The 25,825-nt window shown below is 41.9% G+C and overlaps 1 protein-coding gene across 1 annotated transcript in view; it reads left to right on the top strand.

Annotated features, from left to right (window-relative positions):
* The first annotated feature begins 6,838 nt into the window (after positions 1–6,838).
* The window catches only part of KPNA4 (karyopherin subunit alpha 4), an 85,566-nt gene continuing 66,579 nt past the window's right edge, over positions 6,839–25,825 (top strand). The window contains exons 1-2 of the mRNA XM_030215729.1: positions 6,839–7,042; positions 25,047–25,091. Of these exons, the coding sequence (XP_030071589.1) occupies positions 6,974–7,042; positions 25,047–25,091 (114 nt within the window). The 5' untranslated portion in view covers positions 6,839–6,973. The remainder of the gene's footprint in view (positions 7,043–25,046; positions 25,092–25,825) is intronic.

Raw genomic sequence — 25,825 nt, 5'->3', positions numbered from 1 at the left:
TCAAATCCTCACAGTCCTCTGCTCTTATACTCTTTAGAACATAAGCATTGCCATACTGGGACAGACTGAACGTCCATCAAGCCACGTATCCTGTTTCCAACAGTGGTTAATCCAGGACACAAAAACCTGGCAAGATCCCAAAAGATTAAAACAGATTTTATGCTGTGTATCCTAGAAATAAGCCATGGAACTTCCCAAGTCCATCTTAATAATGGCTTATGAACTTTTCTTTTAGATTATCATCCAAACCCTTTTAAAGCCCTGCTAAGCTAACTGCTTTTTACCACATTCTCTGGTAATGAATTCCAGAGTTACATGTTGAGTGAAGAAATATTTTCTCTGATTTGTTTTTACTACTTAGTAGCTTCATTGCATGTCCCCTAGTACTAGTATTTTTGGAAAGAGTAAACAAGCAATTCACGTCTACCCGTTCTACACCACTCAGTATTTTATAGACCTTTATCATACCTCCCCTCAAACGTCCGTTCTCTATGTCTTTTTTGTGTATGGTGCTGCGTATGCCTTGTAGCGCTATAGAAATGATAAGTAGTAGTAGTAGTATGCTGAAGAGCCTCAGCCGCTTTAGCTTTTCTTCATAGGGAAGTCATCCCATCCCCTTCATCATTTTCATCACCCTTCTCTGTACTTTTTCAAATTCCGCTATATCTTTTTAAAGATGCAGTATCAGAATTGCACAGTATTTGAGGTGTGGTTGCACCATGGAGCAATACAAAGGCATTATAACGTTCTAATTTTTGTTTTCCATTCCTTTCCTAATAATTCCTAACATTCTATTTGCTTTCTTAGCTGCCGCTGCCCACTGAGCAGAGGATTTTAATGTAAAGTGTGGAACATTTGACCAATCATCAGATTTTAAACAGTGCATTAGAGCATGATTGCAGGCCACTGTTGTGTGCAGCACAGTTAGAATAACGATTTATATTAAAAAAAAAAAGATTTTTTTTTTTACATAATTGGTACACTTCACTTATGGTGGTAAGCTCAATGATGTATGTAAGAGCTAAAATGAGAGCTCATGTGTAGGCTCATTTATTTCACTCTGCACAACTGAGGGCATTGGTGCCACAGTCAGAAAACTGAGAGCTGCCACTTTTCACTTTATAATATTATTAATATTGTTATTTCTTCCTGTTTCTGCAGATGAGAATTTGGTTTTCTTGGATTCCTCTGCTTACGGCTTTGCATTAGTTGCCTGATCAAAAAATGTGTTTAAATTTTCATTTTTAAAGCTGTACATATACATGGCCCCCAGTATCTTATTATCAGACAGCTGCACTCTACACAATTAGGCTATTTAATTGTACTGGCTTTATCTGTTACAGCTTCAATGTATATGACAGACAGTTTTTATGTACTAGTGTTCTCAGGTTGATTACATATTGTCATTTCGGGCCCGATATTCAAAACAATTTAAACGGCCATGAGAGGTGCCTGGCCGTTTAGATCGCCTGTACGGTATTGGAGGAATAAGTTTCACCAGTTAATGCTATGGGAAGCACGAGGAGCAAGACTAACCCCTAAAAGACAAATGTGTTTCTTGCGTATCTGGGGGAAATACCTAAATATATCACCCCGAGCGTGCAGCCATGTGCTTAATAAACTACCCTGGGAGACTGGAAACAGGCAGGAGGGGGGGGGGGGGGGGGGGGGGGGGGGGGGGGGGGGGGGGGGAGGGGGGGGGGGGAGGGGGGAGGGGATCTAAGGAATAGAAGGGAAGAGTACGGGGGGGGGGGAAAAGGGAGGGGGAAGTGACTCATATACATTATATCTGTGGAGTTATTGACCAATTCAGGTTGGGATATAGTGCTCTTATTATGTAATGTTTAAAATGGTGAATGCATTACTTGGGAGAGGGGAGGTGGGGGGGGGGGGGGGGGGAAATGTAAAACAGTTTGGATCTGGAATAATAGTATGTCGTTTTTAAGCAGCATGTTTGGATATCCCACATTTTGTAAGGTTGATGGATTGGAAATGTTTAACATGCTGGTTTATCAATAAAAATGGTTGAAACATAGATCGCCTGTACGGGGCTAACCAGGTGTTTTCAGTGGCACTTAACCGGACAGTGAAAATGCTTGGTTAGCGCTCAAGCCAAAACCGACTATTTTAGGGGTGTTCCAGAGTCAGCACTTAACTAGTTAAGATAATTGCATGAAACAGAACCGCATTTTCATTATGTGGTTCTTCATAGCCGGTTAAGTGCCGAATATTGCACTTAAGTGGCTATATTTTAACCAGTTCCCTATACCCAGAAATTCAATGCTGTAGCCCAGACATCTCCTCCCTCCCAGTCCCGTCCTATCCTATCTAATTTATCTAGGAATCTTCACGACATTGACCCTTCATCTCTATCCTCCCATGTTTCAAACCTCCTCTCTACTGTGGCACCATCCACGTCTGTCAACGAGGCTGTTTCTTCTTACAACAATACTCTATCCTCTGCCTTAGACACTCTTGCACCTTTGATGACCCGCCCTGTAAGGCGTACAAAACCCCAACCCTGGCTGACTTCTAATATCCGCTACCTACGTTCCTGTACCCGCTCCGCCGAACGCCTCTGGCGGAAATCTCGGGCCCTTGCTGATTTCTTACACTTTAAGTTCATGCTGACCTCCTTCCAATCTGCTCTTTTACGTGCCAAACAGGATTATTATATCCAACTGACCAACTCTCTTGGCTCTAATCCTCGACTTCTCTTCACCACATTGAACTCTCTCCTCAAGGTGCCCCCTCCCCCAACTCCCCCTTCACTATCTCCTCAGACCCTTGCTGAATTCTTTCACAACAAGGTTCAAAAGATAAACCTTGCTTTCTCTACCTCACTAGCTCTCCCTCCACTAGTCCGTTCCCCTCATTCCCTTTCCTCCTTTCCTGAAGTTACTATTGAGGAAACTACACTTCTCCTTTCTTCCTCAAAATGTACCACCTGTTCCTCTGATCCCATTCCCACCCACCTTCTTAATGCCATCTCTCCTACTCTTATTCCTTTTATCTGTCACATTCTGAACCTCTCACTTTCCACTGCGACTGTCCCTGCTGCCTTTAAACATGCTGTGGTCACACCTCTCCTTAAGAAGCCTTCACTTGACCCTACTTGTCCCTCTAATTACCGACCCATCTCCCTCCTTCCTTTTCTCTCCAAATTACTTGAGCGTGCTGTTCACCGCCGCTGCCTTGATTTTCTCTCCTCACATGCTATTCTTGACCCATTACAATCTGGTTTTCGCCCTCTCCACTCAACCGAAACTGCGCTTACTAAAGTCTCCAATGACCTATTACTGGCTAAATCCAGAGGTCAATATTCCATCCTCATTCTTCTTGATCTTTCCGCTGCTTTTGACACTGTCGATCACAGCATACTTCTCGATACCCTGTCCTCACTTGGATTCCAGGGCTCTGTCCTTTCCTGGTTCTCTTCCTACCTCTCCCTCCGCACCTTTAGTGTTCACTCTGGTGGATCCTCTTCTACTTCTATCCCTCTGCCTGTCGGCGTACCCCAGGGTTCTGTTCTTGGTCCCCTCCTCTTTCTATCTACACTTCTTCCCTTGGTTCATTAATCTCATCCCATGGCTTTTCCTACCACCTCTATGCTGATGACTCCCAAATCTACCTTTCTACCCCTGATATCTCACCTTGCATCCAAACCAAAGTTTCAGCGTGCTTGTCTGACATTGCTGCCTGGATGTCTCAACGCCACCTGAAATTAAATATGACCAAAACCGAGCTTCTCATTTTCCCCCCCAAACCCACCTCCCCGCTCCCCCCGTTTTCTATTTCTGTTGATGACTCTCTCATTCTCCCTGTCTCCTCAGCTCGAAACCTTGGGGTCATCTTTGACTCTTCTCTCTCCTTCTCTGCTCATATCCAGCAGACCGCCAAGACCTGTCGTTTCTTTCTTTACAACATCCGTAAAATCCGCCCCTTTCTTTCCGAGCACTCTACCAAAACCCTCATCCACACCCTTGTCACCTCTCGTTTAGACTACTGCAATCTGCTTCTTGCTGGCCTCCCACTTAGTCACCTCTCCCCTCTCCAGTCAGTTCAAAACTCTGCTGCCCGTCTCATCTTCCGCCAGGGTCGCTTTACTCATACTACCCCTCTCCTCAAGACCCTTCACTGGCTCCCTATCCGTTTTCGCATCCTGTTCAAACTTCTTCTACTAACCTATAAATGTACTCACTCTGCTGCTCCCCAGTATCTCTCCACACTCGTCCTTCCCTACACCCCTTCCCGTGCACTCCGCTCCATGGATAAATCCTTCTTATCTGTTCCCTTCTCCACTACTGCCAACTCCAGACTTCGCGCCTTCTGTCTCGCTGCACCCTACGCCTGGAATAAACTTCCTGAGCCCCTACGTCTTGCCCCATCCTTGGCCACCTTTAAATCTAGACTGAAAACCCACCTCTTTAACATTGCTTTTGACTCGTAACCACTTGAAACCACTCGCCTCCACCTACCCTCCTCTCTTCCTTCCCGTTCACATTAATTGATTTGATTTGCTTACTTTATTTATTTTTTGTCTATTAGATTGTAAGCTCTTTGAGCAGGGACTGTCTTTCTTCTATGTTTGTACAGCGCTGCGTATGCCTTGTAGCGCTATAGAAATGCTAAATAGTAATAGTAGTAGTAGTAGGCATTGAATTTCTGGGTTTAATGCTGCCGCTGGCTGAATATCAGGCTCTGTGTTTTCAATGGGAGTATGATAATTAAGTTTTCAGACACTGAACCTCTAATATCTAAATAAAAACAAATAATATAATTAAAAGATCAGAAATTATATACACAGAAGTTTTAAGACCCCTTTTACTATACTGCTCTAGTGATTCCTGGCACGTTAATGGCAACAAAGCCCATTCACCTTGCAAAGGCTTCGTTGGCATTGCCGAGCAGGAATCGCTAGCATGGTTTGGTAAAAGAGACCCTTAATTAATACATGGGAAATGTAAGCTTACAAATAAGTAGATCTAACAAGGATACTGCTACACCTTTCAAACAGATTTCTCCGCAAAGGGAATAATACAGTAATGCTAGCAATATTCCTTATGCAGATAAATGTTTATTTTGTCTGTTTCTTTCTGGTGAAACCTTTTGTATCTTTTAATTATATAATTTTTTAATCCTTTAAGTATGAGAGGCTATGAGGCATATTTTCAAAGCACTTAGCCTTCCAAAGTTCCATAGAAACCTATGGAACTTTGGAAGGCTAAGTGCTTTGAAAATATGCCTCTTAGTGTTTGTGAAAATGTATTAAGCTTACTCACGTTGAAAACTAAAGGTCAGCTGATGCATGTTTATGTAGTTGCTTTTATTCTTTATTTATCAGTTATATATGCGATGGCACAATGAGCTCTCTATGTATGGTCAGCTTCCTATATGTGTACTATACATGTTCTAGAACAATTTTTAAATGTTTCATCAAATATGATTATATGTACAGTATTTATTCAGTATGTCTTTTGAAGGTTATACTCTTTATATTAAGTACATTCTTTATATTTTTAAATGTATGTATTTAAAAAAATTGTGTATGGATTTATGCTTTTATTTTCTTAGCAATTATTTATATGTCTCTCTTTTGGAAGTATGCCTGTATATTATGTTAATGCTGGGATCCCAGATGCATTCGCTGGAACACAGCCATGTCAGGACATCAATAAAATTATCAACCCAAGTGTAGCTTCAGTGATGTCATTAGCCCCTTGGCAATCTCTGCTTTTTCTGTCTTCTGCGGAATGTTTTTGTTCTTCTGTTTCTTTTCATCCTTCTTTAGAAGCAGCACATGCACATAACCCTGAAGTATGAGGAAGAAGGTTCTTCTTTGGCCTTGGCACCCTTGGTTGCTTGTATTTAAACCATGGTCTACATACACAAACATTCGTGTGTTCTGTAATTACTTTATTTGTTGCATTTGTAGCCCACATTTCCCCACCTATTTGCAGGCTCGTTTAAATGATCGAATTTTTAGCATGTTACCACACTACTCCCTTTCAGTTTCACTCTCAATCATCTTTTCACCTAGCTCCAAAGTTCCCTATGAGATGCCAAGTACCGGCTTTCCGGCTAATCGCTTGCACAGCAGTAAGGAAAACACTAGTACTTATAGACCACATATGCATTGAATAAGTACAATGCAGATGATAACATTTATTTGTAACATTTGTATCCCGCATTGGGAAAATACAAAATAATCATCAACTAACATTTAATAAATGTTATTCAAATAAAGTTTTAAGACGTTTTTAAAACTAAATTACCCGCAGTTAACCTAACGTCCTTTAGTAGATCATGCCACATCTTCGTAGCAATAACGGGGGAAATGGACATTAAAAATCCGTGTGCATTTAACCCTTTTAGCAAACGAAGAGAGCGGTGGTGACCTCAGAGAGGGCGGAACAGATTATCACGGAGGCGAACCACAGCATTTCCACAGTCTCTCTGAAGCGGTTTACAACCATCTGTATCTATCAGAATTCCGAATCCTCCTTTCAACCTCTACGTCTCAAAGACTACACCTAGTATTCGATCAACTACTCCCTCCTTCCTCACTTTTTTTTAATTTCTAGACACACCCCAAACGGTAAAAATGGCGATCGCTCGTACACCTTCCGGAGAGAACGGTGAAGGGAGAGAAAAAGAAAATCCGGATAAAGAAACCGAAAAAAAGCGTTTTCTTGTCTGCCCCCTCTTGCTCGGAGGACCAAACAGCAAGCGGATCAGTAACTGCCTGGCGGAAACACGAGCGCCCCTCGGCCTCGGCCAATGGGGTGACGGTGTTCCTGGAATGGGCGTGGCTTGTGGCTTCCAGATCGAGGCTCCCCTTTCGTACCGGCATTCCGCCCAGGCAAGTGAGCAAGAGGCAGGTCCCCGGCTGGGCGCAGTCAGACGGGATAGGTTAGGCCGAGTGGCGCTTCGCGGTGCGCTCCAACAGCAACAACTCCATATTCGTGCGGCGATGGCGGACAACGAGAAACTAGATAACCAGCGCTTGAAGAATTTCAAGAATAAAGGCCGCGACCTGGAGGTATCCGTCTTCTGGGGGTTGGGGGAGGGTGTTAGGCCTTTTTTTTTTTTTTTCTCTCTTCAAGAAGTTTGACCGGCGGAGTCGCATCTTGTTGCAGGTTCCGCTGTGACGTCTTTGGTAATTCCCAGCATCGCGAAGTTGGTGGGCCTGGGAGTGGGACTGGATGAGGCCTAACTAACTTCCTCCCCTCTCCGGAGCCTGGTCTCCGAGTCGCTGGCCTGCCGGGAAATGGGAAGTCTCTGAGCGACGTTCGGAGGCGGATTAAATGCTGGCCTTGCCCGTGCCGAGGCTTAGGCCACCCGCTGTGAGGGAGGAGAACTCACGCGCCCCCCCCCCCCCCATGTGCGGTTTAAGCACTGGAGGAGGTTGAGCTCGGGCTTTTATTTTTAAATGGCCAACCGATGTATTGGGGGGAGGGAGAGAGGACATGGCTTTGTGTTTTACAGCCAGCTTGGAAGTCGCAGCTCTCCGAGCTTTCTGATTCTATGATGGTGCCCATGAATTTTGCTACTGTGTTGGAGAGATGGTTGGTCCCGTGTTTGTAAAATAGGACTAAAAAAAAAAAACACACAAAACGTGTCAAGTTTCAAATAGTGGGATTTCACTTAAAACATGTTTGGTTTAGTAGCATACGTTGGAAGGTAGCTGTTTGGTATGCCAGTGTTGTAATTTTATATTTCTAGTTGAAGAAAACACATTTTGTTTCCTCCACGGAAGCTTGCGTTCGGACGCACCGCAGAAGATATCCTGTATTTTCTGCGGGGAACTCGGGTTTACGCTTGGATGCAGGCCTTATATATCCTTTCAAAATTTAATTTCAGGGTGTAATAGTTAACTAGTAGAAATGCCCACAGCTTTTCCTCTGCATTTTGCTTAAACTTCAATTATTACATCCTGAAATCAATTTGGAAAGGTTATAAACAGTAGTAGGTAAAGGATTGCACCCTAAACTGTGAGCTTCTGTTTAGAAGATATAAGGTTTGATAAAGATTAAGTTTAACATACAAAATTGAGACCGTTATCTAAATACCACAAAAATTAATCATCTTATTTTGATGATTTGTGCTTACTCTGTTGATATAGTTTATTTGTGGCCAGTACAGGGGTATTAGGCACCATAAGCCTAATCCTGCCCCCTCCCTTCAAAAGTTAATATTTGGATTCCTAGTCACTCACCTGAGATTTTGTTAAACTCTGCAGTTACCACCACAACACACCCCTTTGCCTAGTTGGATACCATACTTCTAGTAAACTGTGTGTATAAAACCATACATAAAGAGAGGTCAGTTCCCAAAAGGCACAATTTCTCTAGAACAGTAAAAGTACATTTTGTGAGTTAGTGTGGTTGTGTGGACCTTTTGTTTTGCTTTGACTGTGGATGCTTTTGAACCTCCCAAAGAGTCTTCTGTCTTAGGCAGCTGCCTTGTCTTGTCCAGTGGTTAAGCTGTCCCTAGTCTTACTGAGCTTCCATTCATTATGTGCCAAGATTGCTCTTGGTCAGTGCAAAATAAATTATGTGGGCTACAACCTTGAGATACTGGGTTTTGTTATTCTAGGTAATATTTTTTTTTCTCCAGGTACTTTGTCTTAGATTAAAACTTCATGTAGTTTTTGGATTTAATAAAAGTGGTATCCATATCTCATATTTTAAGAAGTGTAGGAATGGAACCAGTTTAAAAACTACAGGTTCATTTGTTTTTGATTACATGTATGCAGTGGATAATTTAGATTTCAAAACTTGTTTTGAAGTGATTGGAGTAATTGTCTTTATAAAGTCATACAGCAGTATTTTAGTAAATATGTGCAATCTTTGGGGTCCTTTTATTAAGCTGCTGTAAAAAGTGGCTTTAGCATGCTTTTACACAGGATTTTCCTTCACTCTAAGACCATTTTTACTGCAGCTGTAAAAATGACCTTTTTATTGTATTAATAGCCATGCGCTAATGTTGCCATTAGTGTGCAGCCATTAAACAAAATAGCACATGTGTCCTTATCACCACCCATATTCCAGTGTATATACATGCTGATGACATAACAGTTCTTCTCCCAGTGGTTGTTGCCCTTTGATTCAAGATTTTTGTCCTTGATCAAATCTTGGATGCTGAAACATACATTGAAATTAAAAAGGGACAAAACTAAATTTATGCTGGTAACTCAGAGTATTTTCCATTGTTAATTGTGGTAAATAACATTGAATATACTTTGCTGTCATGAGTTTTTTTTTTGACAGAACTTTGTCATAGTTTCATATTAAAAAGTCGTTTTATTTAATGTGAAAGCTACATGAAATTTGTAAATATTTGTAAACTTTTGAATTGCAGCAATTCAATCTGCTTGTGCAAGCTTTAATACCATCATAATTAGTTACTGTTAAGATACTCTAAAACATTAATTAGAAAACTTCTAACTTTACAGAATACTTCAGTTAGATTAATTTTTTCTTTACCAAAATCAGCTAGAATATATATATATTTTTTTAAATCAAAAATTAGATTGCACTCCAGTTGAGGGAAGGATTCTTTTAATGTTGTCCTTCATAAGATTTTATATGGTTCTTTGCTTTTTTTATGTGTATGCTCATTTCCAATTTGTTTTGACGGCAAAATTGTACAAAATATTTGGCTTTTGCATTACCTTCCCCTAAGGGGGTAAAGTCATTGACTCTTATTTTGGGCTTTAGCCTATCGAGCAGTCAAAATGTGGAATGACCTCCCAGAGGACTTAAGATTAGTTAACTCATTATCAGTCTTAGAAAACTTTTAAAAAACTTTTCTGTTTAGAAAATGTTTTAGCAATGACATCTTAGTACATAAGTAATGCCATACTGGGAAAAGACCAAGGGTCCATCGAGCCCAGCATCTTGTCCACGACAGCGGCCAATCCAGGCCAAGGGCACCTGGCAAGCTTCCCAAACGTACAAACATTCGATACATGTTATTCCTGGGATTTTGGATTTTTCCAAGTCCGTTTAGTAGCAGTTTATGGACTTGTCCTTTAGAAAACCGTCCAACCCCTTTTTAAACTCTGCTAAGCTAACCGCCTTCACCACATTTTCCGGCAATGAATTCCAGAGTTTTAATTACACGTTGGGTGAAGAAAAATTTTCTCCGATTTGTTTTAAATTTACTACACTGTAGTTTAATCGCATGCCCGCTAGTCCTAGTATTTTTGGAAAGCGTGAACAGACGCTTCACATCCACCAGTTCCACTCCACTCATTATTTTATATACCTCTATCATGTCTCCCCTCAGCAGTCTCTTCTCCAAGCTGAATAGCCCTAGCCTCCTTAGTCTTTCTTCATAGGGAAGTCGTCTCATCCCCGCTATCATTTTAGTCACCCTTCGCTGCACCTTTTCCAATTCTACTATATCTTTCTTGAGATGCGGCGACCAGAATTGAACACTCAAGGTGCGGTCGCACCATGGAGTGATACAATGGCATTATAACATCCTCACACCTGTTTTCCATACCTTTCCTAATAATACCCAACATTCTATTCGCTTTCCTAGCTGCAGCAGCACACTGAGCAGAAGGTTTCAGTGTGTTATTGACGAGGACACCCAGATCCCGTAACTCCTAACGTGGAACCTTGCATGACGTAGCTATAATTCGGGTTCTTTTTTCCCCACATGCATCACCTTAAACGTCATCTGCCATTTAGCCGCCCAGTCTCCCAGTCTCGTAAGGTCCTCTTGTAATTTTTCACAATCCTGTTGCGAGTTAACGACTTTGAATAACTTTGTGTCATCAGCAAATTTAATTACCTTGCTAGTTACTCCCATCTCTAAATCATTTATAAATATATTCAAAAGCAGCGGTCCTAGCACAGACCCCTGAGGAACCCCACTAACTACTCTTCTCCATTGTGAATACTGCCCATTTAACCCCACTCTCTGTTTCCTATCCTTCAACCAGTTTTTAATCCACAATAGGACATTTCCTCCTATCCCATGACCCTCCAATTTCCTCTGTAGCCTTTCATGAGGTACCTCGTCAAACGCCTTTTGAAAATCCAGATACACAATATCAACCGGCTCCCCTTTGTCCACATGTTTGTTTACTCCTTCAAAGAATTGAAGTAAATTGGTCAGGCAAGATTTCCCCACACAAAAGCCGTGCTGACTCAGTCTCAGTAATCCATGTCCTCGGATGTGCTCTGTAATTTTGTTTTTAATAATAGCCTCTACCATTTTGCCCGGCACCGACGTCAGACTCACCAGTCTATAATTTCCCGGATCTCCCCTGGAGCCTTTTTTAAAAATGGGCGTTACATTGGCCACCCTCCAATCTTCCGGTACCACGCTCGATTTTAAGGATAAGTTGCATATCACTAGCAGTAGCTCCGCAAGCTCATTTTTCAGTTCTATCACTACTCTAGGATGAATACTATCCGGTCCAGGAGATTTGCTACTCTTCAGTTTGCCGAACTGCCCCATTACGTCCTCCAGGTTTACCATGAAGTCAGTAAGTTTCTCCGACTCGTCCGCTTGAAATACCATTTCCGACACTGGTATCCCACCCAAATCTTCCTAGGTGAAGACCGAAGCAAAGAATTCATTCAGTCTCTCCGCTACGTCTTTGTCTTCCTTGATCGCCCCTTTTACCCCTCGGTCATCCAGCGGCCCAACCGATTCTTTTGCCGGCTTCCTGCTTTTAATATACCAAAAATTTTTTTTACTATGTTTTTTGCCTCTAATGCTATCTTTTTTTCGTAATCCCTCTTGGCCTTCTTTATCTGCGCCTTGCATTTGCTTTGACACTCCTTATGCTGCTGCTTCCATTTTCTGAAGGCATTTCTTTTAGCCCTAATAGCTTCCTTCACCTCACTTTTCAACCAGGCCGGCTGTCTTTTGAATGTTAAGTTTTGTGTTACACTGAATTTGTTCGCAAACATTGTCCTTGTTGAAGTCTTATTGTAACCCGCTTAGAACTTATATTGGCTTTAGCGGAATATAAAATAAATTGTTTGTAGTTGCACTAATTGATTAGCACAGGAGCGCCCTACTCTTTCTTCCCCCTCCACTGGTGTGCTCTGTGAAATTTTGTAAAACCTTTAATGTGTGCACGTTTTGGCACTTTGAGACACCTGAGTTCATCCCATGGTACCACCATTTTAAACTGCTTTAGTGCCTAAGTTTAGTGAAGGCAGCAGGTTTCATTGCCTATTGAGAATAAAATGTGAGTACTTGTCTAAAGAATAATGTAGTAATATAGATATTCAGAATGGGAATGGTACCTTCAAACTTTGACATCTTTTTGATATTAAATTTTGATATTCTGCTTAATAGTTCCCTAAAATGAATTAACAAAATAAATTACATCATACATCAAAAATATAAAGATGTAATAAAACAATCCAAAGAGGAAAAAAACATCTAATTCTATAAATCTCAAATATCTAAACAGCATAAAATGTAATCTCTCTTTGAAATATCACCCAAGATTTAGAGTTTGAAACACTGATATATGCAGGTATTTGGGGAAAATTAATAGAATAGAAAGAAATGCTTTAAACAGTTTATAGAGTTTTAAGTAGCTGCATTAGTGTGTATTATCTAGGGAAGCAAGTTCCTTCGTGTTTGTGTTGCATTCTAGCCTTGTGAGTTTAGTTGTCTCCCAGTTTGACAGTATTACACATTGGGGTTGGCTGAAAGTGCCTGCTGACAGGACTGTAATATTTGATCAGGAACATGGGTGGAATAAGTCCATTAAGTCCTGGGAGGAACAACTGTGTACAAGCATTTGCAGATTAAAAAGAAGCTTCTTCATAGGATTCAGGAGGCTAGGCATCTAGAGCAAGCATACTGCCAGAGTACCTGTAAATCCTACTTATTCCAGATTTTTCGGTGGTTAACTTTGAGTTGTACATTCAGTATTTTAATGTGATGTAAGTGTGGATATTATATATTATTTTCAGTATACACCCTTTTAGCTCATGCCTTCATTGTAATAGCTCAGGTGAGTTACATTCAGGTTCAGTAGGTATTTCCCTTTCCCCAGAGGGTTGACAATCAAAATTTAACCATTGCCTTAGGTTAAGGCAAGATCATAACAGCAATAGAGTTTGAATCTTAGCTTCCCTGGTTGTCAACCTAGTGCTCTAACCACTAGGCTAATCTGAAATTTTACTTGCATCCTTACCCCATAAAGGGGAAAAAAGAACTAAATTCTAAGTACAGGGTATACGTAGAAGCATTCAATATATCAATGTGTGTAATTGAAAGTATTTCAGTATCCCGAATGCCATGTATAAACCCAGAATACTTTTGTATGTGTTCATCATTGTGTAGGTAGCCATTTAAGTTGCTTACTACTGCTTACCTTGTCTTCATGGTTCAAGACAACACATGCAAACATTACAGTTGACCAAATTTTGCTTATGCCTTTCTAAGTAGGGGGTGTGCTCTTGAGTGTGGAAAGAGTCTCTGACTTACCAAAATAACAGTATAAAGTGAAGTTTCTTTATCCTCCTTGGTCATGTATTTAAAGTTAGATTAAAATACAATAATGGTAATGCTAGACCTTCTCTACTTTTGGAAGTCTAATATAGACAAGACACAGGGTCTTTCAGTTAAGAGTAGGGCCAGTTATATAGAATAGGGCTTGAAGGAGGCCATGTGTAAATTGAGTATATTTATTTATTTATTGCACTTGTATCCCATATTTTTTTTTTGTTACATTTTGTACTCCGCGCTTTCCCACTCATGGCAGGCTCAAAGAATATATTCAGAAATTCTCCATCCTTCATGAGTTGCAGTCGGGCTTCCGTTCTGCCCACAGCACAGAAACGGTCCTCCTTACCTTAATATCCAAATTCAAACAAGAAATAGCAATTGGAAACAACATCCTCCTCCTACAATTTGATTTATCCAGTGCTTTTGACATGGTAGATCATACTATCCTCACTAAACTTCTGGACAAACTTGGGTTTGGCGGTAACATCATCAACTGGATAAAAAAACTTCATTACCACAAGATCCTATCAAGTCAAAGGGACCACAAATATATCATCCCCATGGTCATCAGAATGTGGAGTTCCACAGGGATCTCCGCTGTCCCCTATACTCTTCAACCTTATGATGATTCCCTTGGCCAGGTTATTGACCAAACAGGGTCTTAATCCCTTCTTCCTTGTCATCAAGCAGATGCAGCCATTACAGATGGGTTGTGTCCATCAACCAGCAGAGGGAGATAGAGAGCACACTTTTTCAGTGCCTCATACCAGCTTGCTCCACTGCCTCTCTTCAGTATTCTCTATCTCCCCTAGCAGAGTGGCTGCAGCTTCTCCGAGCTCCATCTAAAATCTGCCTGGAGGTTGCTCCTGTGCTTTTGCCGGTTAGCAGGGGTGTTGGAGGCTATAATTATACATGGTATGCAATACTCTACATGTATACCCGAGTTTGATTTGTCCTTGTTTGCCTGGTATCGGCCCTAGTTCATCACAGTTTGAGTCACCATCTAAGAGTCACTTGACACATCCACACACATGCAGCCATTTAAGTTTAGATTTTTTATAACTTCCATTTTATAATTAGAGATCCTCTGTATTCATCCATATCTGTGCTGTTAAAGCAAGAAAGAGGAGGAGACAAGAACTTGGTAGGTGAGACGCTGGCGCAAGTGCGGCGTACACTTCCATGGGAAGTCCGCAGGAATTGTTTCTGTTCCGACGGGAACCCTGCAGAACTAGCTTCTGTCCTCGTGGGAACCCTGCGAACCCCATTCCTGTGCAAATCTCTATTGTAGAGGAAATACCCGCCTTCTCTCTGAAACCGTGCCACTAGGGAAAGAAGGGAAGGGATTTTATTCCATGTACTTCCTTGTGCCCAAGAAAACAAGAAGATTTCATCCCATCCTAGTCAGGGCCCTGAACAAATTCCTGGTCAAAGAAAAGTTCAGGATGATTTCCCTGGGCACCCTTCTCCCCATGATTCAGGAACATGATTGACTATGCTGTCTGGGCTTAATGGATGCCTATACCCACATTTCAATAACTCCAGTCACAGGAAGTATCTCAGTTTTTGAATAGAGAAACACCACTATTAGTACCATGTTCTGCCATTTGGTTTCATGTCAGCTCCCAGGGTCTTCATCAACAGTCTAGTGACAGTGGCATATCTGCGCAGGCTGGGTGTGTGTGTTTCTCTTTCTGGATTATTGGCTGGTCAAGAGTATATCATAGGAGGGGACATCAGTCAATGAGCCTAACCAGTCTAGTGTTGGAGTAATTTATGACAAACCCTAGTAACTCCAAGTCTCACACGCCCAGCTCAACGATTAGAATACATAGGAGCTCTGCTAGATACATTGCAGGTTCAGATTTTTCTTCTACAGGCGAGAGCAGAGACCTTATCGGCGCTGTCCTTGTAAGTGCAAGCAGCAAACATGTCACAGCTCGTCAAATGTTGAGATTTATTGCCCAGTGGACTCTAGCATTCCAGTAGTCTCAGGCAGCTGTGAACGTAGCAGATGTCATCCAGATTCCTCCATAGTTGACTCGTGCCCTTCTCTGGTGGACAATTTAGATGAATTTGACTGTGGCACTGCCATTCCAAATTCCACCTCCTCAGAAGGTACTAGCAGCAGATGCATCCAACCTAGGATCGGGAGCTCATGTAGATGGGCTTCACACCTAGGGGACTTGGTTGACTCAAGAAATAGTTTAGTTTATTAAAATTTTGATATACCACAGGGGTATCAGAGCAGTGTATAAACAAATTTAAAACCAAGCTGGAAAAGAACTACAAATTGCAGACAAAGAAGAAATAGATCTCCTTGAGCTCAGAGCTATTTGGAACACTCTTAAACGCTTTCAGAGATTGTTCGTTTGGATGAGAATAATTTGCTTTTGCAGCTAACCAGGTTCCATTGTTTTATGTAAAGAAGCAGGGGGGTACAGGATCCTACCCCTTGTGTTAGGAAGCAGTGGGGATGTTGCAGTGGACCCTCCTTCCACAGGGTAGACTTCCAAGCCACATACCTCCCTGGAAAGGACAATTACCTGCTAGACAAACTGAACAGAGTTTGTAATCGTACAAGTGGTCTTTCAGTATGGGCATAGCCCACAAGATCTGAGAGTGGGGCACCCCCTCGGTAGATCTTTTAGCCACTTCTTTCAACAACAAGGTCCCCCTAGTTCTGCTCCATGCTGAGATTGCATGGCAGGCTAGCGTCGGATGCTTTTCTTCTGCATTGGTGGAGGACCACCTGTGTGCATATCCTCCAAAATCTCTCATAGAGAAGACTACTGAAACCATGGGAGCCAACTTTTCAAAATTTATTGGGGGTGCTAAGCCTAGTGGAAATAACCACTCCCTGGACATATACAAGGAATTTTCTCAATATTGGGGGTGCTTAAGCACCCACAGCAACCACTGAAACTCAAGCAAGATCAGGGAGCTATGATCCTAATCGTGCCTTACTGGTCAAGGCAGATCTGGTTTCATCATCTGGAGTTATCCTTTGAAGGTCCATGAAGATTGGACTGTTTTCCAGCCCTCATCACGCAGAATGAAGGGTCTCTTCCACATACCAACCTCCAATCCCTGGCTCTCACAGAATGGATGTTTCAAATATAGAATTTGAAAACTTGGATTTTCTGAAGGGAGTCTCCCGCATTTTGCGTGCTTCTAGGAAAGGCTCCACTAAGAGGTCGTACCCATTTAAGTGGAGGAGATCTGGTTTGAGGGCAAGGCCTTAGATCCTCTTGCTTGTCCTACACAAAAATGGCTTGAATACCTCCTGCACCTGTCTGACTCTGGTGTAAAAACCAACTCTGTGTAAGAGTTCATCTCGGCTTAGGGTCAGTGAGCTTCAGGCCCTAGTAGCTGATCCACCTTGCACTAAGCTTCACCACAATAGAATAGTTCTTCACACACACCCTAAGTTCATTCCTAAGGTAGTGTTGGAGTTCCATCTTAGTTGTCTGGCCATCATTTTTCCCAAAGCAACATGCATCCAGGTGAGAGTATACTTCTTACCTTGGATTACAAACAAGCCTTGGACAAGGGCAGAAAACAAATAATCTGTCTGGAGCAGAGTAAAAACCATAGACAGTGCTTCCAACGTTTTGTTTCTTTTGACCCAGAAAGGATGGGAGTAGCCATTGGTTAGCAGATTGCATCTCCTTTACATATGCCCAGGCTGATGTCAGATCCACGACCAGTTTGGTCACAGTCCTGCAGAATTTGTTCAGTATCTAGAATCGGCCCCCCCCCCCCCCCCGGTGGCTGTACTGCCACAACTAGTACACAAATTGTTTCAGGTTGATTGAATAACTGACCTCGACTCACCAAGTATTCACATACCCTTCCACCTCCCCTTGCTTTTTACAATGACTGAGGGATCAGCTTTGGGCAGGAAGGCACCAGCGCAGTGGAATGCTGCTAGAAAATTCTTGAACTCACTAGTCAGCATCCACACCGGGCTCCGTCGGATGACATCTCCCAGATGTGAGAATACTTGTAGGCATATTTTCAAAGCACTTAGCCTTCCAAAGTTACATAGGTTTCTATGGAACTTTGGAAGGCTAAGTGCTTTGAAAATATGCCTCTTGGTCACCTGAGAATAACTGCCACAGGTGAGTGACTTTGCTATTCATAGTAACATAGTTGATGGCTGGGAAAGGCCATCTGGCTCGTCCAACTCAAGATCTTATACTGTATTAACTTCACTTTGTGTAACACATCTTCAAGTTGGACAAAATTTTAAGAGTATTGAGCATGTCTGTAAAGTCGGCTTTCATTTGCTCTCCATTATACATTATGTATGTAGATGTGTATAATAAGGAACAGGTTAGGTGGAATGATAACTTAGGTGCATTACAGTAATATTAATACAGAATTTTCATCATGCTCCCCATTGGCCTTTTCTCCAGTATAAGTATTTGTGAATTTTTTATTTAATTAATTTATTTTTTAAATCTACTACTAAACATTTCTAGAGCGCTACTAGGGTTACGCAGCGCTGTACAATTTAACAAAGAGAGACAGTCCCTGCTCAAGAGCTTACAATCTAATAGACAAGTGAACGGTCGGTCCGATAGGGGCAGTCAAATTGGGGCAGTCTGGATTCACTGAACGGTAAGGGTTAGGTGCCGAACGCAGCATTGAAGAGGTGGGCTTTAAGCAAAGACTTGAAGACGGGCAGGGAGGGGGCTTGGCGTAAGGGCTCAGGAAGGTTGTTCCAAGCATAGGGTGAGGCGAGGCAGAATGAGCGGAGCCTGGAGTTGGCAGTGGTGGAGAAGGGTACTGAGAGGAGGGATTTATCCTGTGAATGGAGGTTACGGGCGTGAACGTAGGGGGAGATGAGGGTAGAAAGATAGTGAGGGGTAGCAGACTAAGTGCATTTGTAGGTAAGAAGGAGAAGCTTGAATTGAATGCGGTATCTGATCGGAAGCCAGTGAAGTGACCTGAGGAGAGGGGTGATATGAGTATATCGGTTCTGGCGGAATATGAAACGTGCAGCAGAGTTCTGAACAGATTGAAGGGGGGATAGATGGCTAAGTGGGAGGCCGGTGAGGAGTAAGTTGCAGTAGTCCAGGCGAGAGGTAATGAGAGCGTGGACGAGAGTTCGGGTGGTGTGTTCAGAGAGGAAAGGGTGAATTTTGCTGCTGATAAAGAGGAAGAAGCGACAGGTGTTGGCTATCTGCTGGATATACGCAGAGAAGGAGAGGGAGGAGTCAAAGATGACTCCGAGGTTGCGGGCAGATGAGGCGGGGAGGATGAGGGTGTTATCAACTGAGATAGAAAGTGGAGGAAGAGGAGAAGTGGGTTTTGGTGGAAAGACGATAAGCTCGGTCTTGGACATGTTCAGTTTCAGGTGGCGGTTGGACAGCCAGGCAGCAATGTCGGGTAAGCAGGCCGATACCTTTGCCTGGGTCTCTGCGGTGATGTCTGGTGTGGAGAGATACAGTTGGGTGTCATCAGCGTAAAGATGATACTGGAAACCATGAGATGAGATCAGGGAGCCCAGGGAAGAGGTGTAGATTGAGAAGAGAAGGGGTCCAAGGACAGATCCCTGGGGAACACCAACAGATATGGGGGTGGAGGAAGGTCCATGAGAGTGAACTTTGAAGGTGCGGTGGGAGAGAGGAGGAGAACCAGGAGAGGACAGAGCCTGGAACCCAAATGAGGACAGTGTGGCAAGAAGTAAGTCATGATTGACAGTATCAAAAGCGGCGGATAAATCGAGGAGGATGAGGATGGAGTAGTGGCCTCTGGATTTGGCAAGGAACAGGTCATTACAGACTTTAGAGAGTGCTGTTTCTGTCGAGTGAAGAGGGCGAAAACTGGATTGAAGCGGATCAAGGATGGCATGAGAGGAGAGAAAATCAAGGCAGCAGCTGTGGACTGCGCACTCAAGTATCTTGGAGAGGAAGGGTAGGAGGGAGATGGGGCGGTAGTTGGAGGGACAGGTAGGGTCTAGTGATGGTTTTTTGAGGAGTGGCGTGACTATGGCATGCTTGAAGGTGTCGGGGACAGTTGCAGTGGAGAGAGAGAGGTTGAGGATATGACAGATGGAGGGGGTGAAATAGTAGGAGAGATGGTGTTAAGTTGGTGGGGATGGGCTCAGAGGAACAAGTGCATTTTGAGGAGGAAAGAAGGTGGGCGGTTTCCTCCTTGGAGATATCAGGAAAGGAGGAGAAGGAGGTCTGGGTTGGTTGGTTGAAAATAGAGTAAACCTAGACTGTTAGAAAATTACAACACAGAAAGTGCTGTTTTACCATTGTCTTTGGTTCATAGAGGCTGCAGGAGGCCCAGTTAAGTAAGATATGGAAATTAATTCATAGCTAAATTTCAGTGGAATGGCAATATGAGAGTGTTGATTAAGGATATCCTGAAAGACACCGCTCTCTTTTTTTTTTTTTTTTAATTTTTTTACAACTTCAAAGATCAAATGAGTTCTTGTATTTGATTTTTATACTTACTGTTACAACTTTTATGAATATAAAGCTGGTACACATTTCATAGTAACATAACATAGTAGATGACGGCAGAAAAAGACCTGCACGGTCCACCCAGTCTGCCCAACAAGATAAACTCGCATGTGCCATTTTTTGTGTATACCTTACCTTGATTTGTACCTGTCTTTTTCAGGGCACAGACCGTATGTCTGCCCCGCCTCCCACCACCGGCTCTGGCACAGACCGTATAAGTCTGCCCAGCACTATCCCCGCCTCCCACCACCGACTCAGGCACAGACTGTATAAGTCTGCCCTGCCTCCCACCACCGGCTAAACTTCTGGGGATCCCTTCCTTCTGAGCAGGATTCCTTTATGTTTATCCCACGCATGTTTGAATTCCGTTACCTTTTTCCTCTCCACCACCTCCCGCGGGAGAGCATTCCAAGCATCCACCACTCTCTCCGTGAAAAAATACATTTTTCTTGAGTCTGCCCCCCTTCAATCTCATTTCATGTCCTCTCGTTCTACCGCCTTCCCATCTCTGGAAAAGCTTTGTTTGCGGATTCATACCTTTCAAATATTTGAACGTCTGTATCATATCACCCCTGTTTCTCCTTTCCTCCAGGGTATACATGTTCAGGTCAACAAGTCTCTCGTCATACGCCTTGTAACGCAAATCTCATAGCTTTTCTTTGCACCGCTTCCATTTTTTTTAACATTCATGATGTCTTTAGTACAGTAACATCCATGCAGAAAATGTAAAATATGTGCTTTTGTTTTATTCTGATCATTATTTTAGTTTGGTAGTTATGTCGTTATCTGATTTCATGATAGCTAAATATATACTGCATGCTCACTATTCCTGTGACTTGCTTACTGTTGTAGGACACCATGTGCTTTAGGGAGAATGGCTCCTGTCCAGTGATGTTAGCTGTTTCATAGTCTCTTGCTTCAGTCACAGGTTAAAAAACTCTTGTTTTTAATGTTTGTTTTCAACATGTAGGTTAGTGGTCCTCCTTTTTTAGATGGGTTGGTAATCACAGTGACCCAGTCAAAAAGAAACAGGTGCAGATCATTTGTCATATTTCTGCTTATTTTACTGGGTCAGAAATTATGACCACACTAGTAAAAAAAAACCCGTTTCTGATGCAAATGAAACGGGGGGGGGAGGGGGGGGCTAGCAAGGTTGTCTTCAGAGTGTGCATGTGGGAGTGTGTGTCCCTGCCCTCTGCCCTCTCTCCCTCCCCCCTCTGAGTACAGTCCTTCAGTGTTTCCTCCTGCTGTTCTGTGTTTTTGTTACAGAGAGACTGAGGGCATCTCTCTCCCCTCCCCCCTCTGAGTCCTTCACTGTTTCCTGGGATTTCCTGCTGTGCTGTTTTCCTTCACTCATGGGGAAACCGGATATCCGGCTGGAGGCTTCAGTGGTGCCTTTTATATATATGTTGAACAACTTGCAAATTGAATTTGCCACTTTGTGTCAGGACTGTAAAACTACTTGGAGCAGAAGCATTTTGCCCATTTATCTAGTTAAAATATTTTGAAGTATTTTTTAAAATTTGGCTAGTGGTCCCAGCCTTTTCATGCTACAGTACCCTGGGTGCTGGTTACTTTTTTCTCCCTGTGCATTCGTCTCTCTCCTGTCTCTAACCCCATTGGTATAATCCATCTTTCCTCTCCCAGTACTTTCCGCATAATCAGTTCACCACCTGCAGCACCCAAACTACTTCTTGTGTGATTATTTTGAGCTTGTAGTTGAGGTTATCCATCACTTCCTGCCATTTCTGCTGTTGCACCCTCTGCAGTGGGATTCTAATGTAATCATGAATTTGTAAACCGCACAAGTCCCAACCAGAGGTTCAAGGCAGTTAACAAAAGTTTAGCTCAAACAATATGAGGAATTACAGCGAAGTACAAATGGTACAAATTAGAATTTATAAAAAAAAAAAAAGTCTTTAGTTCTTTTTACATAAATTCATGTAACTTGTCTCAAAACGAATTTGCAGGGGAAGAGTGTTCCAAATGGAGTTTACACGATACAGAAACAATGCCTCGAACTAGCGTTTAAGACGAATTCCCTCGATTGATGGAACTGTCAATAGAAAGTAATTACATAATCTGGAAGAAAACTACATATTAGGAAATGTTTGAGTAAAATAGACATATTACCATATAAAACTTGAAACATCAAGCACATGCTGCCTTTACAGGAAGCCAGTGGAGCTTTTGGTAGTAAGAGGAGAGTCTGTCAAATTTTCTCAAACGAAAGATCAAGTGTACAGCTGCATTTTTTTTATAGCAGCTTGGCATTTAGCTCAATACACAAGGAATGACAATAGTCTAGATGAGAACACCAACATCTGAAAAACACGAATGCAATAAGCACAGTTGCCGCACGTGAAAAAAAGTACGCTTCCACAAACTTTTAATCTGTAAATCATAAGTAAGAGCAGAATCAAGTATCACTCCTAAAACGCTCGATTCTTTCTCTACCTTTAAACTTTTCCCATCTGCCAAAAGTACTAAAGCAGGAATAATTAACAGGCAATTGGTAAACCAAAGAACCTTTGCCTTGGTAGAGTTAAGTTTGAGCATGTTTTCTGAAGTCCAATATTGAATCTTCTAAAGAAGAATTAACAAGTAATAACATCAAGATGTCATCAGCATATGAAAACAAATTAATACTATCAGCAAAGGTAAGTAAAGTTAAGAAGATGCAGAGAAGGCAGTAGCAACAGTACTGTTCACTGTCTCCCTCTATAGGTATAAGGGCTAACATAAGGGACAAGGAATGATAGAGGAGGACTTCAATTAGTGAAGGCTTTCCCCAGCTTCTCTGCAGGCAGTGACACACTTGTATTTTTGCCATCATATGTTAGCTGCACAGCTGCTGTAAGACATGGCCTAGTTTAAGCATTTTCGTGGGAAGCTGAAACCATGTGCTTTTGCACTTTGTAAATGGGAGTTGAACAATACTTCATAGGGGTAACCAAGCTATTGTTACATTTCAGTCTTTTCAATATCTAATGGGATTGTCCCACCATTTTAGATGGTATTTTCCCAAAATCCAGAAGTCAACCTATTCTAACTTTTTTCCATTTTTATTTACTTGGTCATCTTGTTTTGTTAGGCAAAAGTGTACATCAAACAATTACAGAACAGTCCTTATGAATTAACGTTACTTCCAAATTATGCCAGTGATAGGAGGGAAAAGTTTATAAGTGCTGTTTGAACATAGAAGTCAGCAGGATGAAAAAAACTATATAAGCAATCTTATTTTACATGGGAGTATATATTTTTTCTCCATATCGCACATTTATGGAACGGTGTTTCAGAAACACAAGTCACGTCAACTTTGATGTATTGTTGTGTGCGTTGTCTTGCAAATACCTTTATCCCTTTGGGAACATTCATACAGTCTCCACTTGCAGGTGAGTAAACTGAAACACAGAGATGCGAAGGAAGTTGTCCTAACTTACGCAGTAAGTCTTCGATAGAGGACTGATTCCTGGGCTATTATTCCTAGCCCAAACACACTGTAAGGCTGGATGGGTGAGTCCCAGGCCCACCATGGTTAACACTGTAGTGCCCCTAAAGGGGGGGGGGGAGCATTCTACTGCCTCCATTTGTTCCCAAAAAATGTGAGCAGCAGGATGGTTAACTTACAACACTTGTGGCATGCAGTCTGCCTGATGACTGAATGGCTAGCCAGCCAACCCTGCAGGATGCTGTGATAGGGAAGCCCTGTCCCATGTAGATTTAGACATTGCCCCCTGCTTTCCCTCCCTATTGAGTTATTCTCCTTCCTCTCCTGTATTATCCCATAAGCCCTCCTTGTTCTTTTTGGCAGGACTGTATTTGTTTGTGGCTGCATATCATCACAGTATGAGCAGAAACCTGAGCCCAGGTGGTTGAAATTGACATGTGATGATTGCAGGGGGAGGGCTGGTTGTTTTAAAGTATTGAAATGGGAGTGGTAAATATGGCAGGGCTCTGAAGTTGGCTTCAGGAGTGAGGAAAGCTCTGCTCCATAGGTCACTAGAACTTCAGGTGGAATGTGGCTGAGGAGACTGATTCTTGGCAGTGGGGGCTGCCAGGGTGCTTAAAACCTTGCAGGTTGAAGGTGGCCTGCTGCTGTGCGGTGGGAGCAGGGGCAGAGAAAGGGGGGGAGTGCATTATATCAAGTGTAATTGTTTTCCAGGGCTCAGATTAATTTTTTTTTTTTGGTTCGATAAGGCCACAGTCCTTTTTAACCCATGGTGATGTGCAAGTGTGTTTTTTCATGTTATGTATATTCAGGAGAGATCATAAGAGACTTCAGCCTTCTAATGATTTCTCTCTGTTCTGACCATTTGTAAACCCTCCCTTCTGTGTTTAAAAGTAATAATTATTGGCCTTTTAAAGCCACAGCAGAAACACTACTAAAGATAGTACACATGTGTAGTTTATTATTTTGTAAATAGCTGTATTAGATGTGAATTAGGGTTTCTGCATTAGCTTACTGTTCAAGATATTCTTTACCAGTGAAATCATTCAGATTTTATTACCAGTTCAGTTGCTAAGCTTTTAGTAGATGGCATAGGGTTTTTTTGTTTGGTAGGGGGGGGGTTCATAATTGTTTCAAAAGTATAATATGTATGCTGTCATGCAGAGAACATGCATTCAAACTCAGAACATCTCCTTTCGGACACAGAATGAATATTGCCCCTTCTCCCATAACTGTGTCACTCTATTAAAGGTGGTCTTAAGGCAAAATGAGTTAATTGAAAACAAGCTTTTTTGAAAGATTATTTTTTGCAGGGAGAACTGATCATTTAAAAAAGTCATAATCCATATTTTTGAGCTCTTAAGAGGTGCCACATAGTTGGGTATGTTACTTTAAATATGCAAAGCAAAAAAAAAAAAGGGGGGGGGGTGATCTGCAACAGACCATAGATGTGGTCTCCTGTTTTCTATTGACTTCTGCTTTGAAGTTAATTCAGTGAGAATATCATAGAATGTCTGAAGTGTAGTGAGGAAAAAGGAGTGTTTTACTTATATGTTAAGCTATTCAATTTATGGTTTAGTAGATTCCTTACCTTGAGTTTGTTTGAAACTTTACAGAGCATGAGACGGCAGCGAAATGAAGTGGTTGTGGAGCTGAGAAAGGTAAGATACCTTCAAAGTTTGATGCATTTACAGTTTTTTTTAATTTATTGGACTTTAACCCCCTTTATGTTAATTCAGCTGATTTTTCCCCCCTCCCCTACACAAGGTAATTGGATTAGAAAAACAGTATTCTACAAAATGTATGTATAAGCACGAATACAACTATGTCAGGGAATGTATTTCAAATAGAGCTGTACCGAATAGCACATTTTACTATTTGTATGAATACGAGTAATGAAAAATATTTAGCCAAATATGAATACTGAATACGAATGAGCATGGAGCTTTAACGTAAATAATAAAATAAGCGATGTGAAATCGGAGATTAAGTGTTTTTCAGTATGATTTAGCACAGTACAGCCCAGATTATTCATGTTCGAATTTAAATTACTATTGGCTGAATACGAATAATGAATTAGGGGCCAGATCGAATATGAATATTTGGTATATCTTCAAAACAAAAATTTGTCTTATTGACCTTTCCTTGTAGAATCTTTATTAAAGTTCTTTGAACAAGTAACTATTTGACGTTAAAACAAGGTATTTGATAATTCTGTATCTGAAGCTCTAGGAAATATTCAGTACAGTCTTTCAGGAAACTCCTGTGGAAATTTATCATAGGATAGGAAGCAAGGTTTAACTGCAGATTACATAAGAATAGCTATACTGGATCAGACCAGTGGTCCATCTAGTCCAGTATCTTGTTTTCAACAGTGGCTTATCCAGGTCACAAG

The sequence above is a fragment of the Microcaecilia unicolor genome, chromosome 10 (assembly GCF_901765095.1).
Source record: "Microcaecilia unicolor chromosome 10, aMicUni1.1, whole genome shotgun sequence".
Lineage (NCBI taxonomy): Eukaryota > Metazoa > Chordata > Amphibia > Gymnophiona > Siphonopidae > Microcaecilia > Microcaecilia unicolor.
The sequence above is the reverse complement of the archived record's forward strand: the minus strand, read 5'-3'. Positions and strand labels throughout refer to the sequence as shown.